The sequence below is a fragment of the Falco cherrug genome, chromosome 4, assembly GCF_023634085.1.
Source record: "Falco cherrug isolate bFalChe1 chromosome 4, bFalChe1.pri, whole genome shotgun sequence".
In the NCBI taxonomy this organism is placed as follows: domain Eukaryota; kingdom Metazoa; phylum Chordata; class Aves; order Falconiformes; family Falconidae; genus Falco; species Falco cherrug.
The window spans coordinates 44,387,507-44,405,014 of record NC_073700.1 but is presented as its reverse complement, the minus strand read 5'-3'; the positions used below and the strand labels follow the sequence as shown (position 1 = coordinate 44,405,014).

The 17,508-nt window shown below is 62.3% G+C and overlaps 2 protein-coding genes across 3 annotated transcripts; both read left to right on the top strand.

The window, feature by feature from the left end:
* The first annotated feature begins 115 nt into the window (after window positions 1–115).
* Window positions 116–9,699, top strand: THOP1 (thimet oligopeptidase 1). The gene is made up of 13 exons (XM_055707101.1): window positions 116–403; window positions 940–1,143; window positions 2,522–2,670; window positions 3,134–3,241; window positions 3,977–4,079; window positions 4,236–4,396; window positions 4,563–4,698; window positions 4,802–5,168; window positions 5,419–5,620; window positions 5,726–5,912; window positions 6,394–6,522; window positions 6,835–6,971; window positions 7,084–9,699. The coding sequence occupies exons 1-13, from the start codon at window positions 301–303 to the stop codon at window positions 7,240–7,242; spliced, it is 2,145 nt and encodes a 714-aa protein (XP_055563076.1). The 5' UTR covers window positions 116–300; the 3' UTR covers window positions 7,243–9,699.
* A 2,414-nt stretch (window positions 9,700–12,113) lies between these two features.
* ADAMTSL5 (ADAMTS like 5) lies at window positions 12,114–17,230 on the top strand. Of its 2 annotated transcripts, none has more exons than XM_055707100.1 (12): window positions 12,114–12,287; window positions 13,113–13,182; window positions 13,255–13,415; window positions 13,822–13,882; window positions 13,961–14,069; window positions 14,165–14,292; window positions 14,374–14,497; window positions 15,095–15,178; window positions 15,748–15,911; window positions 15,973–16,236; window positions 16,512–16,583; window positions 16,665–16,843. In XM_055707100.1, the coding sequence occupies exons 1-12, from the start codon at window positions 12,226–12,228 to the stop codon at window positions 16,698–16,700; spliced, it is 1,335 nt and encodes a 444-aa protein (XP_055563075.1). In that variant the 5' UTR covers window positions 12,114–12,225; the 3' UTR covers window positions 16,701–16,843. The 2 variants fall into 2 exon arrangements, with proteins under 2 accessions (XP_055563075.1, XP_055563074.1); XM_055707099.1 differs by having other exon boundaries at window positions 12,120–12,287; window positions 15,993–16,236; window positions 16,665–17,230.
* The last annotated feature ends 278 nt before the right edge of the window (window positions 17,231–17,508 follow it).

Sequence of the window (17,508 nt, the reverse complement as noted above, 5' to 3'; positions counted from 1 at the left end):
AGCGGCTGGAGGCCGGAAGCGTGGCTGTCGCTCCGCCCTGGTTTTTACCATAGAGAGGGAGGGTTGCTATGGGAACGGATGGGTGGGAGCTTTGGGGTGTCGCTCCCGGTGAGGCTTCGCTCCCGGGCCCGGGCCCCTGCCAACCGCCGGGGCTGAGGGCCGGGGCAGGAATAGGGCTGTACGTGTGGGGGCGGATGGGCCGCTCCCCCCGGCCCGGATGGAGTGAAGAAAAGGGGAGAGCGGCCCAGTCCCCCACGCTCCCAGAATGCCTCGGTGCAGCCGCTCTCTCTGTCCGCCTCTATGGTTGGGGCACATGCTCCGTGCGTGGGGTTGGCGCGGTCTCCTCCCGGCCTCGTCAGCAGACTGGGGCCTCCCGGCACCCCCGGCATGGCCCCCCCCACAGGTACTGGGCGGGGATGGGGGGCACCGAAGGGGCTGGGGCGGCGAGGGGAGCCCGCGGGGGTGGGTGGGGGAGGTGAGGGCAAGGGCGAGGAGCTGCCGTGGTATGAGGGAGGTGGAGAGTGGAGGGCTGGGGGGAGCCGGGGGCAGCCCCCCCCGGGCTGTGGGGGGTGGCCGTGCGCTCCCGCTGTCACCTCCGTGCCCCGCAGCTCCCGCCCCGGGCAGGGGACAGCCGTGTCCCCGTGCTGTGACAGCCACCCCCCTGTCCCGTGGGCAGAGGCTCCTGCCAGGGGCACGGCGGGGAGGGAGTCAGGTTGCTGTGAAGGGCTTGTCATGACTGAGAGGGTAAATAATGTCCGGAAAAGAATCCGGCTGTTGCTTGCTGCCAGCTCCCTGGTTCCTTACCTGCTTGCCCTTCAGCACGGTTTGTTTGCCAGGCCTCCTGTAAGTGCTTTTATCGAGCTTTAGCTGTCCAGCTGAATTTTTTTCCAGCCTGCATAAGGCTGCTTCTCGCAGACCGTTTCCCTGCCACATCCCCAGGTAACGTTGTGGACAGCCAGTCCCCCAGGCTGCTGGCAAACCAGCTAAGATGGGACCTGACTGCCGAACAGATAGAAAACATGGCTGCAGAGCTGACGGAGAGGACCAAGCTTGTGTACGACCGGGTGGGCTCTCAGGAGCAGGGGGAGGTGTCCTATGAAAACACTCTCAAGCCACTGGCAGATGTGGAAGTGGAATATACGGGTATGTACACCGAGCAGGAGGACTGGCTTTCTGGGAATCAGCATGTTGTTACTATGACTTTTTGGGGTGTGGGTTTTTTTGCCTTGTACTGTCATCTTTTTTCTTCCCTTGGCTCCCTCATTAGTATATTTTTGGGTTTTTTTTCCCCAGTTAATGTTTATGCAGCTAGATAGAAGTGCAAAGAAGAGAGCAGAATGGAAGAGTGAGTCTAAAACAAGGGTGGGGCTTTGGCAGCAGGGTGGTCTGCGGGAGGAGCAGCCAGGTTTTCAAGGTTATCTCCTGCTTTTATGTGGCAAGGTGCATTAGTGGGAACAGATAGCACTTTGGCAGAAATGGTTCGTGTGACCTAAGAAATCTTTGGCACTTTTCTAATTTTTTTCCCTAAGGCAGCAGACAAATGTCTCTCCACGTGCCTTGTTGAAAGACCGCTGTCGTTTTAGGGATTATCTGTAAAGTAACGTGACATGATGGCATCGTGCTGACAAACTGTGCAGGCTTTGATACATCTCTGGCTAATTATTTAAAACATTAGAGTGCCCAAGTCACACAACCCCCCCTCCCACCTCACAGCATCTGTTAGCTGTCCTGACCGCCCATGTTGCGAGGTGTCACATCTGTATGAAGCAGAAGCCAGCCTTCAAGCCTCTTCTTCTTTCTCTTTTTTTCCCTAATATAAGAGGCAAAGCCCTTACTAAGCAGCGGTAATGTTAACTTCAGCAGAACTGTCAGCACTTTCCCTGGGCAACAGAGAGTAGCTGCGTGCTCACCTTCTGCTGGGTGGAGAGTTCTTGTGCCTTGAGGGCAGTGCCTTCTTGCTGGAGTTGTATTATTTGAGGTCTTGCAGAGATGGTGGGAGCGTATGTTCTCCCTGTTTTCACTTCTAAAATGGAAATACGTCAGGACAGAGCACACCTGGGGTGTGGTGGCTTTTGAGGAGCATCTGCAGAAAAGGTGTGTCACTTTTAGCTTGGTAGCGTAAGGAAAGGAGTCACCCAACGATGCTGCCCGTCTGCCAGCATAGAAGTCCTGTAAGTCTTCAAACTGTTGATCCCAGCTATAGCATCTCACAGGCATGAAATCTGTGTTGAGTTTCATGAGAGAGATGGGTTGTAGTGGCAAGTCAGTGGACAGATGCACTTGGCAGCAAGGAAGGGGTGAATGGGTGCTGTGGGTGACTAAGTGCTCCTCAGGACAGCTCTGGGTTTGGCTGATGGCAGCAGCTTGCTTTGCTCTTCCTTGTGTGGGCGGGCAGGTCAGGCTCTGGGGCCGTCAAACTGGCTCCCAATTAACACAGGCTCTCTGTGTACACTCCCACTCACGAGCAGTTCTGGGACACGAAGCCATTGCCTTCACCGTAATCCCTCTTCTGTCTTTCCAGTCCGTCGGAACATGCTGGACTTCCCCCAGCACGTCTCTCCTTGCAAAGACATCCGTGCAGCGAGCACGGAGGCTGACAAGAAGCTCTCGGAGTTCGATGTGGAGATGAGCATGAGGCAGGATGTGTACCAGCGGATTGTCTGGCTCCAGGTGTGTGCCTGGGAGGTTGCTCTGTCAGTGATGTGCTGAATCCTCCTGGAATTACAACAACTCTTGTCCCAGAACTTAGAAGTGAACAATATTGAGTCAGGTCTGGAACTGAATCACTGCATGATCGTGGCAGAATGGTCCAGCTGTTAGTGAGAACTGGGGAGCTGGGATTTGAGGGCTCTGCCCCCCCTCAGGGCCTCAATTACCCCTTTGGTGAGATGGTGTTAGTGAATCCAGCCTGCCTCAGGCGGGGAAGGGGCTGGGTAATGCCCTGAAAAGTGCTTTAACACGGTGCAAAGGTGACACATTTAAAGCAGCGTGGTAGGAACTAATGCATCAAACCAAAGCTGTCTTGTGAGGTGTTTCCATCTGGTGTTATAATAACCCACAACTCCTGTTGGGAGCCAACTTTCTGCCACACCTGATCCTGCAGTTCCCTGTGCTCATGGGTTTTGTTTTACAGGAGAAAGCTGAGAGCGCTTCACTGAAGCCTGAAGCAAAGAGATATCTGGAGAGGCTGATCAAACTGGGTAAAAGAAATGGTCTCCATCTCCCTGAGGAAACACAGGAGGTGAGATCACAGAGCTTAAAGGAAGCATGGGTAGAGGAATCCTTGCAGGGCTGGCAGGACAGTGTTAGAGCAGGGTACTGAGCCTCAGACTCTTGAATTTTGCCCCTGATTCCTGCGACTTTGGGTGCGTTGGGTGATGTCTGTGCCCCTCTTTTCCCTTTCCATTGAAGGGGATGACATTTACAAGTGGGATCAATGCTGGGAGTTGAGGGGCTCCTGAGAAATTGCAGGTGGTGCTGTGCAGGTCAGGAGTGGAAGTAGCGGCTGGTCCCCTCATGCGAAGGGGCAGTTGGGGAAGGTGCCCCACTGGGGCTGGGGTTGGGGTGAGCGGGTTAGTGGGGGCTGAGCTGCTCAGGGTCTCCCCTCTCTTGCCATGCGCCAGTGGCTCGGTGAAGGAGCTCAAAGCTCGGTTAAAAATAAAATAAAAGAGAAGGTGAAATGAAATAAGGCTAGAGGAGGTTGTTGCTTAAACACCTGCAGCTCCTGAGCTGGCAGGAGACAGCTAGGACCTTGCTGAGGTGGCTGCTTTCCTACCAGGTGTGATCAGAGGGAGCCTGTTCTATACTGAGAGCTCAGTGCCTGCATGCAATTAATTCTGCAACGTTGCGTTTGAATAAAAGCCAAGTGCAGACTGCTGGGCAACTCGGCAGGCAGGCTGCTGGCTGGAGACAGTGAGCGATGTTGTTTGACTTCTCCCTTTGGACTGACTTTTCTCTGTTCATCTCTGTTTTAAAGAAAATCAAAGCTATTAAGAAAAAGCTGAGTGTCCTTTGCATAGACTTCAACAAGAACCTCAACGAAGACACCACCTACTTGCCCTTCTCGAAGGAGGAACTAGGTAGGGAGCGCTCAGGCTTATTTCTATGCTGGTGTGGTCCCAGGTGTCTGGATTCCTCTGGCCAAGGAGCTGGAGCCTCTTCCTGTGCTCAATCCCAGAACTGGTATTTCTGGAGAGGCCAGGGCTTTCCATCAGTCCTGTCTGCTCTTTTCTCAGGGGGGCTCCCTGAGGACTTCCTGAACTCCCTGGAGAAGACAGAGGATGGCAGGCTGAAGGTCACCTTGAAATACCCGCACTATTTCCCTCTCCTGAAGAAGTGCTACGTGCCCGAGACGAGGCGGAAGGTGGAGGAAATGTTTAACTCTAGGTGCAAAGAGGTAGGTGGGCCTTGCTGCATGCCAGCAGGGCCGGATCAGATGCCAGGTCAGGTCCAGGCACCAAAGGAGTCTCCTCTGAGATTTGTGCTTCTTCCCACACTGGGGCTCGTGCTTCCTTTCTCACCTGCGTACCCCATTTCACTCTTTGTCTGACTTGACCTTGCAGGAGAATTGCTTGATCCTCAAGGAGCTGGTGGACTTGCGGGCTCAGAAAGCCAGTCTGCTGGGCTTCAGCACGCATGCAGACTTTGTGCTGGAGATGAACATGGCTAAAAGCAGCAAGACAGTGGCTGCGTTCCTGGGTACGGTGCTTGGCTGTGGGAGGCAGGAGCAGGAGCACTTGCTGGGCGATGTTTGCCGCTCTCAGCCCCACGGAACTAACCCTGCCCGCCTTGGCTTTCCTAGATGAGCTGGCACAGAAGCTGAAACCCCTTGGAGAGAAGGAACGGGCTGTGATCTTGGACCTGAAAAAGAAGGAGTGTGAGAAGCGTGGCCTGGAGTTTGACAACCGCATCAATGCCTGGGACATGCGCTATTACATGAACCAGGTGGAGGAGACCAAGTACAGCGTGGACCAGAACCTGCTGAAGGAGTACTTCCCCATGCAGGTGGTCACCACAGGCCTGCTAGCCATTTACCAGGAGCTGCTGGGGCTCACTTTCCATCTGGAAGAGAAGGCTCAGGTCTGGCATGAGGACGTCCAGCTCTACACGGTGAAGGACACCTCCTCTGGGGAGACCATCGGCAAATTCTACCTGGACCTGTACCCACGGTGAGGCCTTGGGCCAGGTGAAGGGAGGGAGGGCTGGGGCAGTGGGAGGGGGAGCCTGCTGCGTGCCTGGGGCAGAGGAGCGGCTGTCCTGCTCCCAGATGTGTGGCTGTGCAGAGGGAGCGCTCTGTCCTGAGCAGGGCTCTCCAGGGAGCACGGGGTCACCAGGGGCTTTTCCACCTTGAGTGGGACCGCAGTGGCTCGTGGCTGCCCGTGGGGCAGGATCCATGTAAGTCTCCTCTTCCCGACCTAGGGAAGGGAAGTATGGGCACGCTGCCTGCTTCGGCCTGCAGCCGGGCTGCCTCTTGCCGGATTCCAGCCGGCAGATCTCTGTGGCTGCCATGGTGGCCAACTTCACCAAGCCCACGCCGGATGCACCTTCCCTACTGCAGCATGATGAAGTGGAGACGTACTTCCATGAATTTGGGCATGTCATGCACCAGCTGTGCTCTCAGGTAAAGGCTGGCTGAGCTGGCAGAGGTTGGTTTGTTACCTTTCCCCTGTCATGCTTTCCTGTGGGATTAAGTGATACCCTGCTCTGAGCTTGCCACATCTCCTAGGCGGAGTTTGCCATGTTCAGTGGGACACACGTGGAGCGGGACTTTGTCGAGGCACCATCACAGATGCTGGAAAACTGGGTGTGGGAGAAGGAGCCGCTGCTGCGCATGTCCAGGCACTACAAAACTGGAAGCCCCATCCCTGATGAGCTGCTGGAGAAGCTCATTAAATCCCGGCAGGCAAACACAGGTTGGTCCCTGCAGAGGGAAGTGAGAGCCAGTGAAGAGGGGCTGGAGGGGAACGAGGGCTCTGCTGTCCCCAGCGAGGGCAGAGCCTTGCGGTGGGGAGTGGAAGGGGACCCTGAGTGACCTGCCCACTGCCTCTCCCTATGGTGCTGTGGGGACCAAGGGAGCTGGGGGGAAAGGAGCCACATTTCCCTGCCGCTCATCTGGGCTGAGTGAGGGTGTCGTGGCAAGGCGTGCAGCGGGCTGGGTGGTGACACGGTGAGAAGAGGTGGCGGGGAAGGCAGGGATTATCTGCAGGCAGGAACTTGGCTCAGGCCTGAGCGAGGTGCCGCTGAACTGGGCTGGGCTGGGGATGCAGGTCAGAAGTTGGGTGTGCGGAGAGCAATGGGAGCCCCACCCCCCCCGCCTGCCCTGGTGCAACCCAGCCTCGGAGATTCCCTTGCGTGCAGGCAGGAGCTCAGTTTGCCTCCTCCTTCTGGGAACAGGGCTCTTCAACTTGCGTCAGATCGTCCTAGCCAAGGTGGACCAGGCGCTGCACACCCAGACAAAGGCTGACCCCGTGGAGGTGTTTGCCCGGCTATGTGAAGAGGTGCTGGGCGTCCCTGCTACCCCAGGTACCCAAGGGCTCGCGGGTCCCACTCTCGCTGTCTCTCTAGGTCTGGCCTGCAAGCTTGGCTCAGCAGGTTCTTTTCAAGGCTGGGGCTTCAGGCTGGCTCACTGGGGACAGTTTCTGCTGGCTCCAGGAAAAGCAGGGCTGAAACAGTACAAAAATAACTGGAAAGTTCTTCCCTGTTTCCCCTGGGATTGTGAACAAGCTGACCCAGTGCCTGCTCTGACACGTTTGCAGCATGGAGGAGTTTTTCCATGCTGTGAGTGGTTCCAGCAGCATTTCCCGTTAAACCTTCTTCCTGTCCTTCGCCACTAAGGTACAAACATGCCTGCTACGTTTGGCCACTTGGCCGGAGGCTACGATGCCCAGTACTATGGCTACCTCTGGAGCGAAGTGTACTCCATGGATATGTTCTACACGCGCTTCAAGCAGGAGGGAATCATGAACTGTAAGGTAGGGAGGACGTCCCGTGCCGCCGGGCTCTCGGCGCGTGGCAGGGGCTGCAGGAGCCGGCAGTGTCTGCGGGAGGGCAGGTGTCCTACGTGTACCTTCTCTCTGCTCGCAGGTGGGCATGGATTACAGGAATTGCATCCTGCATCCTGGCGGTTCCCTGGATGCTTCCGACATGTTGAGGAAGTTCCTGGGCCGTGACCCCAAGCAGGACGCCTTCCTGGCCAGCAAAGGACTGAAGGTGGAGAGCAACTCGCTGCCTTCAGCCTGCTGAGAAACTGCTGCAGCCCGTTTTGAGTCAAGCCAGCTCCTTTGCCTACGCACCCGTCCCCTCAGGCCGAGCGACAGCCGGTACTTCTGTCACCAATCTGTCACCAAACACATCCTGGGCCAATCCCTGCCTGGAGCTGTTCCTCCAGGATCCTGCTCCGAGCTCACCCTGGGCTTCGGGAGCTGGGTTCGGCCCTGGTCCAGGGCTCTGCGGTGACAGGTCTGCGAAGGGACCTGAACGGCCTTTGCCACCCCACCCCCCCCGAGGGGGATGGGGCTGTCGGGAGCCCACACAAATTGGCTGAACTTTGAACCTGATTTCTGCACCAGGGTGAGTTTCAGCCTCATTTATAGCCAGGGAGGAGAGGGAGAGGAGTTATCAATCTTGAGTCATTGTTTTTAAATCCCTTCTTTTTAAGAAACGAGACTTCCCACTGGGCTGGGCTTGTTTTGTGCCCCAGGGCAGACTTAACTGTTCTGAGCATGAAACAAGTTGCGTTGGGAGTCATGCTCTCCCTGTCTTTGGGCAGCTGGTGGCTGTGGAATAAAGATGGGGAGATCCCAGAGCTTAAAAACCGTTGCATTTACTGGAATGTCCTGCCCTGAGTCCCTCAGACATTCCTGCCTGGGCAGCGGGCCTGGGGGAGGGCAGAGATGGCTCCTTGGGAGGTTGTGCCTTCCGCCAGGGACTGTCGGAGCTACTGGGACCCTGCGGCTGGGGCTGTCTTAGGGTGGCCGATGCCTTCTGGGCTCAGGTCATAGCAGCAGCGGGTGTGTTGCTATTGCTGTCATCTCTAAGCCAGGGTGGGACAGGGGAGGGCTTGTGCTTTAAGAAAAAAAAAAGCCAACAAACAACAAGCGGACAGCTTCAAACAACACGGATGCCGGGGGATAAAAATACCGCGTGGGCTGTGTGCCAGGCCTTGAGCGGCTGGGCTCTGGGTGCAGTGCCGGGCTGGGGGACGGCAGCCAGCCCTTTGCCCAGCCTTGGGAGCAGCCAGGCTGGTGCCACCTGCCCACCCAGCTGTTCCCTTGTCCCCAAGAACCCTAAAACTGGTGCCTGCGTGGTGCAGGGCCAGTGTGGCATGGCATGCCTCCCTCCCTCTGCACTGAGCTGCCCTCCTGCCTGCTTGGGCACATGGGTCATGGGTTGGAGCTGCCTGAGGCGAGCACTGACCCCGAGGGCAAAGGCTCATTTCTGGGTTTGCTAAAGGAGGCATCGTGTGTGGGCTGGGAAAGGTTTTTAGCAGCGAGTGTGCAGGGCAGGCGGAAAGTTGGCTGCTTCCTCAGTAGCAGAGGGGAGCTGAGGACCTTTGGAAGGAGCTGCGAGCTCCCGCTGGCGTGAAGCATTTGTGGCGATGGGGTGCTGAGAGCAGATCTCATTTTCTGGTGTCCCACCCTACCTCCAGCCTCGGGCGCTTTGCGTGGTGCCCTTTGAGGGCTGGGGGATCAGTCCCTGCAGCTCCTCTGTGGTTTGAGCACACGGGGAGTGCCAGCGAGCGGCCGAGTGCCTGCGCTCACAGCCACCGTCCTGGCCCCAGCCAGGGCTGCGGGTGGGAGCTGCCGTCCCTCCCCAGGGTCTTGTGCTGCAGCTTCCTCCCTGGCTTGGGCTGTTCCCTTTGCTTCTCCTCTTCCCTGGGTCACATCACCAGAGCGGCTCTGGGCCGCTGATGAGAGCGTTGGAAGAAAGCTCGCCCCAAGTGCAGACTAAGTCATTGCTGCCACCTCCCTCCCCCAAACCACCCCCCTGGTGACACAGAAAAGCCGGTGACACCTTCCCTCGCTGATCCCCTCTTGTGCTGACCTGGGGACAGGTCCGTAAGCAGCGAAGCGGCTCCTTGGTGCTTGCTGGGGCCATGTTGAGCATCTTGTCTTTGTCCCCACCCTCTGTTTTAGGCATAGATGAGTGTCTGTCCCGGGTGCTGGCTGTGCAGGGCCAGGCGCTCTCGAGTTGACGCTGTGGTTGTTTTAAGTGTCATGTTTTACTGAGCTTTCAGTGTTTTCTTTCAGACCTCTTCTCTCGAGGGAGAGAACTGAAGCTGAACAGGGAAACCACACACTTTCCTCCCTTCCCAGGCCATAGCTCACTCTGTTCCTCCCTCCTGTGACCCCTGCCACAGGTGGCACGGTGAGAGGTGCTGCCGGAGTAGCATGGGGGAACCGGTGCCTCTCCAAGCGTTCCGTGCCTCGTGCACGGGTGATTCCCAGGAGCAACCTTGGAGCTGCACCTTTTCCCTCAGCTCCTCGTCCCCATCCCGTCCCAGGCTGGCAGGGAAGAGAGGCCCTTTTTGGGTTTGGGTTTTGTTTTTTGGGTTTTTTTTTTTCCCCCTCTGTTAACCTTTTCTAAGGGCAAACTGGTGTGTGTGTGTGTGCCGTTCATAATGGTCACGTTCCACCCTGCTTGTTTCAATGACTGGATTTTAGACTGTTCCTAGCACTAATAAAGGTTTTCCTAAGCGGGTGTTTGTGTGGCTCGGGTCCGGCCAAGGAAGCTGCTTCTTCATGAGGGGGAGAGGGCTGCCCCCCAGGGTGGCAGAGGGGTGATTCCCGGCACTCCCAGCACAGCCACCCCCTCACCAGCGCCATGGCAGCCCCCCGCAGGAGTCTGCACCCTGGGTTCTGTCCTACGAAGATGGGCGTGGAGTGGCAGGCACGGGGTGGCAGCCTGTCCGGCGTGAAGCCCTGGGGAGCGAGAGACAGTGACACCCCCTGTCCCCCACCGTGCCCCTGAGGGCCATGCCCCCCCCCCCCAGCCCCACACCTGGGTGAAGAAGCTGTGGTCCAACATGTCACGCAGGCTGGGCCGTGCCGCGGGATTGGGGGCCAGCAGGCTGGTGAGGAGGGTCTGGGCGCAGGGTGAGAGATGGGGGGGCAGCGTGTACCGTGCCACTCGGATGCGCTGGTACAGCTCCTGCCGCTGGGCCGCCTCGAATGGGGGGCTGCCTGTCAGCGCCGTGTACCTGGGGGAGGGGGCGGTGGGGTGGCTGCTCAGCACCCCACTGCCTGCTCCCTGTGTCCCCACTTACATGGCACAGCCCAGGGCCCAGATGTCCGAGGCCACCCCATGTCCCTTGCGGTCCAACACCTCTGGGGCCAGGTGGCTGGGGGTCCCACAGAGCGCCCTGGGGAGACAAGCAGGGTGACCCCCTGTCCCATAGCACCCCCCCACAGCACCACAGCCCCACTCACCCCCAGCGCTGCCCTGCTGGTGCCACCCGCTGCGCCAGCCCCAGGTCTCCGATCTTCACCTGCATCTTCTCAGTCACCAAGAAGTTGCCTGCGGAGGGAGATGAGCTGGAGCGGGGGCGGCGGGGGTCACCCTCCCACCACCCCAGCTGCCCCACGCACTCAGCTTGAGGTCCCGGTGGACGATGCCCTGTCCGTGGAGGTAGCGCAGCCCTGAGATGATCTGCCGCAGGTAATACCGCACCTCCGGCTCCGTCAGCCTGCCCCGGGCCCGCACGATGTGGGCGAGGGACTGGGGACAGAGTCAGGAGCCAGCGTGGGGCCAGGTGAAGCCGCAGCGGGGGACGACTCGGGTTTGGGGGGTCGCTGCTCGCTCACCCGCCGGCTGCAGTATTCCAGCAGCAGGTAGATGTGGCTGCGGTCAGCGAAGTGATGGTGGAGGTGGACAACGTGCCAGTGGCGCAGGCGGCTGTGCAGCTCCTGCTCCCGCTCCACCTGCATCGGCACGAGCCCGGCAGCCCCCCCGCGGGGAACCCTCTGGATCTGGGGACCCCTAGCACACACCCTTGGGGAGACAGGGATGGGAACCCACCCAGCGACCCCAGAAGGAGGGAGAAGGGGCAAGCAGGGGCTCTGCAGGGTCCCTGTAGGCGCTGCCCCCCCCCCCCCCCCCCATCCCTGGAGACTTTCTGTGTGTCGTCCCAGACTCACCCTCTTCCCGATGCCCACCGCAGCCAGCCGGGCTCGTGGGATGACCTTCGCTGCGTAGACCCTGCCGCTGGACACCTCCATCAGCTGGTAGCAGCACCCAAAGGCACCCTGCAAGGATGGTCCCTCAGGAATGAGCCGCTGGCACCCAGGGCGAGAAGCCACGGCAGAAGTGGGTGCTGGGTGTCGGGGTGCCCAGCTGCGGGCCCTTCCCAGGGGGCCGAGGAGCCCAGGGGACCCGGCTGGTGCTGCCCCAAGCCCCCCATCTGCTCTGCCACTCCCCCTGCCTCAGTTTCCCCTTCCCTGGAGGGGATGTAGTGGGTCCCCCTCAGAGCAAGACACCTCGGGGACCCCCTGCAGTCCTGCAGGATGCGGGTGTGTGACACCGGTGGGTGCCCAGCGGGGTCGGGGTGCTGGCTGGGGTGAGGGGTGCAGGGATGGGGCAGGGGGGATTACCTCTCCCAGGAGCAGTCCGCGCTTGTAGAGCATCCCGCTGCCTGTGTCCTGGATGTACCGTGCGGGGAGTTCATCCCCTGCGCACCCCGGGCCCATCCTGCCCACTCTGCTCTGCCCTGGGGTTGGGGCACCCCAAGGGACACCCCCACCCTGGTGCTGTAACCCCTTCAGCTCCGGGCTGGGGGTGCGTGCGGCTGCCCTGTGAACCCAAGGGTGCTGGGTGCTGGGTGGGAAGCCCCTGGCACACCAAGCCCCCCCCAGCAGCCTCTACTGATGGCTAAGTGGGGACCCCCTGTGTGACTAAGCCCCGCCCCGCCCGGGATGCCCAGCACCGGGGGGTACTGGGAGGGTCCGGGATCAAGATGAGCACGGGTTGAGGGGGTCCATTTGCACCTTCCCCGCTGCAGCCCCCCTCGCCCACCAAAGCTCCGGACCCCAAAGGGTTAACGGGCGGCCGGGGAGGGCTGGGCGCACCTTTGGGGCTGGATATTAATAACGCGGCGGGGAGGGACGGGAGGCGAGCCGGGGGGGGGGAAGCCTCGCCCGGCCCCCCCCGGAGCTGCGCAGGCGATGCCCGATCGTCCCGGGTCCCCCCTCCCCGCCGCGGGGCCGGGACTGAGCCGCCAGGACACCCCGGATGAGGGGCGGCATGGCCGGGTGGGGGGTTCGGGGAGGCTCCGGGGGACCCCACGATGCCGGGTAAGGTCCCGATTTCTGCTTAAACCCTCGCGGTACTGCCCTCCCCCCCGCCAACAACTCCGCCACCCCCCCTGCCCGGGGTCAGCTCCGCTCCTGGGGGAAACTGAGGCACGCCGTGCCCCCCGGTTGCCAGCGGGGTCTGGGCATCACCCGAACCCCCCCGCACACATCCTCGGAGCGACGGCACCGCGACCACCCGCCATCCCTGCTCCGCGGGGGGCGGGGGGCAAGCGGCCGGGGCTGCGGGCAGCCACTCGCAACCCTCGTGGGAGCTGCGGGGGTGTGGGGGGAACCGGCTGGGCCGGGGGATTCCCCACCACGGGGCTGGGACCTCAGCACCCCCCCCGACACCCCTGGGTTGGGGGGCTGCAGGGTCAAGCGCTTTGGAACCCAGGGTGGGGGATGGGGGAGGACCACGCAAACACCCCCCCCCCCCCCCCATCCCACTCGCCCCACGGCGGGGCCGGATCCGGATCGGGGTGCGACGCGAGGTGCCGGCCCTGCTGCGCAGGTCTGGTCCTGTCCCAGCAGGCAGCGAGCCCGGGGCTGCGGGTGCGGGGGGCCTGGCCTGTGCCCGCCGCCACCGGGGCACGTGTGTGGGACCTGGCGTCGCCCACTCGGCTGCACCCACCTGCCCGACCCCACTCCTGGGTGCTGGGTGGCACCGGCCCCTACATCCCCCCTGGTGCTACCGGGGGACCCCCAGCTGTGTCTCATCTCACCTCCATTGTGCCTCCTTCCCCCTCGTGGGGTCCCCGTGGGGACCCCCCACTGGAGCCCCCCCACCCTGGGGACAGTGGGGCTCAGGGGTCTCTGCTCCCGCAGGTGCCGGTGGCCGTGGCAGCTGCTGCTCCTGGCCTGGCTCAGCCTGGGCTGCAGCGTTGGCACAGCACAGGTGAGGGGTTTGGGGTGTGCGACGGCACCCCCGGGCTGCCGCAGCCCAGCGCTGACTGTCACCTTCGTGCAGGGCCCAGCCCTGGGGACACTGGCGGGGATCCCCGAGCCCCCAGCCCCTGCTCAGCCCCGCCGGCAGCTGGCCCCGGGCGCCTGGGGGCCCTGGGGACCCTGGACCCCCTGCTCCAGCTCCTGCGGGGATGGCGTCACCGTCCGCACCCGGAGGTGCCTGCGGTGAGTGGTGCACAGGGCAGCATGGCCCCCCCCGGGGTGTCCCCACTCCCCCGCACCCCCCAAGTCCCACGTGGCACCCAAATCCCGCGGCAAGGCTCTGCCACCACCTCCCACATGTGTCCCTGTGTGCTTTGGCCATATTCCAGCCTGGTTTCAGAGGGGGAGGAATGGGGGGAGCTGGACCCTGGTGCCTCCATCCTGGGGTGCAGCTCTGGCAGGATGTGGCCCCGTGTGCTGGGACATCGTGGTCCCCTCTCCTGCTCCCCTGGGGGGATGCATTGCCACTAGTTCGGTGGCTTGGTGGCCCCGGAGCCGGGGGGAGTCCCAGTAGGGGACACGGGGTGCAGGCAGGGATGCTCCGTCGGGGCCATGTCCCTGCCCCACCGTGGTGATGTTGTGGCTGTAGGTCCACTGAGGAGGAGCCGTGCACAGGTGACCCACGGCAGTACCGGCTCTGCCAGCTCCAGGTAAGCCTTGGGAAGGCCACGGCACTGGCATGGCCACCAGCCCTGGACCCCTGGGGTTCCATCCTGCTGCTCCCACAGGGCTGCCCCAGCGGCTCGGTGCCTTTCCGTGCCATGCAATGCTCCCTCTATGACAACAAGCCTGTCCTGGGCACGCCGGTGCGGTACCGCTGGGTGCCCTTCCATGGAGGTGAGCCCCAGGGTGGTGGGTGGCATCACCAGGCTAGCCAGGGGCCATGGCTGCCACCGGCATCACCCCCTTCCCTTCCCACCCGGCTCTGGCAGCCCCCAATGTCTGCGACCTCAACTGCCTGGCCATGGGGCACAACTTCTACTACACCTTCGGCCGGGTGCTGGACGGCACCCGCTGCAGCCCTGGCTCCCCGGACCTCTGCGTCGGTGGGCGCTGCCTGGTGGGTGATGTGGGGCTGGGACCCCCAGAGCCCCTGGCTCTGAGCCCCCCCACCCTGAGGCTGGGTCTTGGCTCCCCACAGAGCGTGGGCTGCGATGGGATCCTGGGCTCGGGCACGCGGTCTGACGCCTGCGGCCAGTGCGGTGGTGGCCATGAAATGTGTCTCTTCGTGCACCGCCTCTTCCAGGGCGCGGACCCTTCCTCCGGTGAATGAACCATTGCCCCGGCCCCCTCCATGGGTGAATGCTTTGGCTCTTGGCTCCCTGTCCTCCCGTCCCCCATCTGTGTCCCCAAGGCATCGCCTGGGTCCCCTGTCACCCCGTCCCCTCTCCATCTCCCCCGTCGCCACTGGGGCATCGTCCCTGATCCATTCCTGACCCAATGCGCAGGGACAGGGACAGCAGGCTTGGAGGAGACTCCTCACCAGGGTGGTTTTGCCTCATTGATGAGGGTGTTGCTCCTCCAGGGGGGTCCTCTGGGGTCCCCAGGGGCATTCAGGGGTCCCTGGGGGCACCCAGGGTCCTCGTGGCCACATCCAGTGTCCATGGGGTTCCTGGCCAGGCTGTGGGGATGATGGTGCTGGTGAGGGAAGACAGCCCTGGATGGCACCCCAGGGCCATCGTCAGGTCCCCCAGTTGTCCCAGCACCTGGGGCCTGGCAGGGTTGATGCTGCTGGTGCTGCCCCAGACCCGGAGCTCCTCTGTGCCTGGTCCCCCCAACTCTGTCCCCCTTCCCCATCCCCAGGCTGTCCCTTTGGGCCATGCCCTGGCTCTGCCCTAACTCTGACATTCCCCCCGCCCCAGGTTATTTTGGGTACATGAACGTGACCACGATCCCGGCTGGGGCCACCCACATCAAGGTGACAGACAAGAGCCGTAACTACCTCGGTAGGACATATCCTGTCTCAGTCCCAGTCGGTCCTGGTTGGTGCCACCCATGGGTGCAGGCAGGGCAGGGCAGGGGGTGGCCGTGCCGTGCCGTGCCGGTTCCCCGCTTGGATGCTGTTTTGAGCATCATGGGTTCAGTGAACTCGCCAGCACTCAGGGCAATTTTCCAGAGGCCACGGCCATGGATTTCAGGAAGGGCTGAGCTGGAGCGGGGCCAGGACAGCCACCACGGGACCAAGACTGGGACCCCCCATCCCCAGACCCCCCCAAATCCTCCGTCCCGATGCAGGCAGGGCCCTGTCCCCAGCTGGGACCAGGGCTTGTGGGGTGGGGTGGGGTGGGGGGAGTTGTGCACCAGGGTTTGGCTCCAGCTTGGGACCAAAGCCAAGATCTTACAAGAAAGCAGATTTCTCCCGAGCCCCAACCGCAGCTCTCTCAGCCCACACTGCCCTCCCTGCTCTGGGAGAGGCCTCTGGTGGGGACCCAGGCATCAGGGCTGCCCCCCAGCCCAGCACGGGGGTCCCGGGGACCGTGTGGTGCTCGGCCCCCGGACACACTCCTGCCCGCAGCCCTGATGACGAGCGATGGGCGCTACGTGCTCAACGGGGACTGGTCCATTGCCTGGCCGGGGCCTTATGAGGTGGCTGGCACCCAGCTGCGCTACACCCGAGCCCCCAACGGCACCGAGAGCCTGGAGGCTCCCGGGCCCACTGATGAGGATCTGCACGTGATGGTGAGGGCAGAGGTGGCATGGGGGGGGGGGGGGGGCAGCCAGCCCCCATCGCTCCCCTTAGCTCTGCCCCTGCCCGTGCAGGTCCTGCTGCAGGAGCACAACCCTGGCATCGAGTACGAGTTCTGGCTGCCCCGCAGGCACCCCCAGCCCAGCCATGGTGATGCCAGCCCCCTGCGGCAGCCCCAGCCCCGGGGGGCTGGGAGCCCCCCTCCCCAGGAGCCCCTGGTCACCCCAGCCCCCGTGCCACTGCCCCAGCCCAGGGGCTCTGCCACGGAGCTGCCACCAAGAAGCCCCCCTGGCTGGAGCTGGGACGGGGCTGCCGCAGGTGCCTGCTGCCTCACAGGGATCCCCAAAGCCCCCCACCGCCCGGGGTCTCTGCTGTAGGGGGTGTCTCAGAGAGCCCCAGGGGCAAAAATGAGATGGGGCCCTAAAAAAGGGCCCCCTGACTTAACCATCCCCAGGAGTCACAGGAGCGCGGTGTGTCCCCTCTCTCCTTATGGGTTATGGACCCTCAATGCCCCCTCCCACCACTGCAGGAGGGGGTTTTGGGGGTGCCATGTCCCCTCTCTCCCCTAAACTGCTGCAGCTTTGCCCCCACAGGGCGATGCGGGAGGTGCCGCCCGACCAAGGGACGTTCTCAGCGCATCCGACACTTCTGCCAGAGCGACTTCGGTGAGCCCCGGGACTGGGAAGGGGCTCGGGGTGATGCTGGGGGATGTGCCTGGCTCAGGGTGCCCCGTGCCCGCCCCACAGTCTTCCAGGGCCGGATCCTGGCGCGGCGCTTGGTAGGGCAGGAGACACGCTACGAGGTGGAGGTGCAAACGCCGTATCGACACCGCTTCCCGCTGGTGCGCCGGGAGTACCTGTGGGTGCCCAACACCTGCGGCTGCCCCCCACTCCGGCAGGGCGGCCAGTACCTGCTGATGGCACGGCGGCACGTCAACTACGAGCACACGCTCAACCGCATCCTGCTGCAGGATGATGGCTACGCCCGGCCGTGGACGCCCCGCGAGGACCGGCTGGTGCGGGAGGCAGCCCGGCACTGCCCCCAGCCCCAGCCACCCTGAGATCCCCCACCAGGCTCCATCACCTGGGGAGGGAGCAGCCGGTGGGTCCCCGGGGTTTGGAAATGCTTCTGCGGTGCATTGAGCCCTTTCCATGGCTGTAGAGGGGCCAGGCCCCCCAGGGACACCCCCGTCCTGCCCTCTGCCCCGTGCTGGGCATCTCACCGTCCATGGGGCTGACTTGGCTGGGGGGGGGGCATGAAGGAGGGCGGTAATTTATTTTATTTTTGCAGAAAATAAACCCGTATATCACCTTGCTCGCTGTGTGCCCCTTCTTGGCTGGAGCTGGCGCATGGCATCCCATGCCATCCCCACCACAGGGTGCCCGGGTAGGGGGTCGCCTCCCGTGTCCCCGTGCTGAGCCCCCGGCGCCATGTGGCCGCCCAGCAGCATGTCCCTGGGATGGACACCCGCCAGGCACTGCCTTTCGAGGTCAGGGACCTGCTGCTTATCTCTTTTCCGGCGGAGGCGAGTGGGTCCCTCCCTGTGCCGGAGCCCCCTCATCCGTAACCCAACCCAGGGGCTGGCGGGCA

What these genes read in the sequence shown, in the direction of transcription:
- ADAMTSL5 (XM_055707099.1), top strand. Translation starts at nt 12,226, where the DNA reads ATGAGGGGCGGCATGGCCGGGTGGGGGGTTCGGGGAGGCTCCGGGGGA. An exon ending in ACCGGCTCTGCCAGCTCCAG is followed by an intron (nt 13,883 to 13,960) that starts GTAAGCCTTGGG and finishes CTGCTCCCACAG; the next exon opens with GGCTGCCCCAGCGGCTCGGT. An exon ending in GCGTCGGTGGGCGCTGCCTG is followed by an intron (nt 14,293 to 14,373) that starts GTGGGTGATGTG and finishes GGCTCCCCACAG; the next exon opens with AGCGTGGGCTGCGATGGGAT.
- THOP1 (XM_055707101.1), top strand. Translation starts at nt 301, where the DNA reads ATGGTTGGGGCACATGCTCCGTGCGTGGGGTTGGCGCGGTCTCCTCCC. An exon ending in TACCTGGACCTGTACCCACG is followed by an intron (nt 5,169 to 5,418) that starts GTGAGGCCTTGG and finishes TTCCCGACCTAG; the next exon opens with GGAAGGGAAGTATGGGCACG. An exon ending in ATCCCGGCAGGCAAACACAG is followed by an intron (nt 5,913 to 6,393) that starts GTTGGTCCCTGC and finishes TTCTGGGAACAG; the next exon opens with GGCTCTTCAACTTGCGTCAG.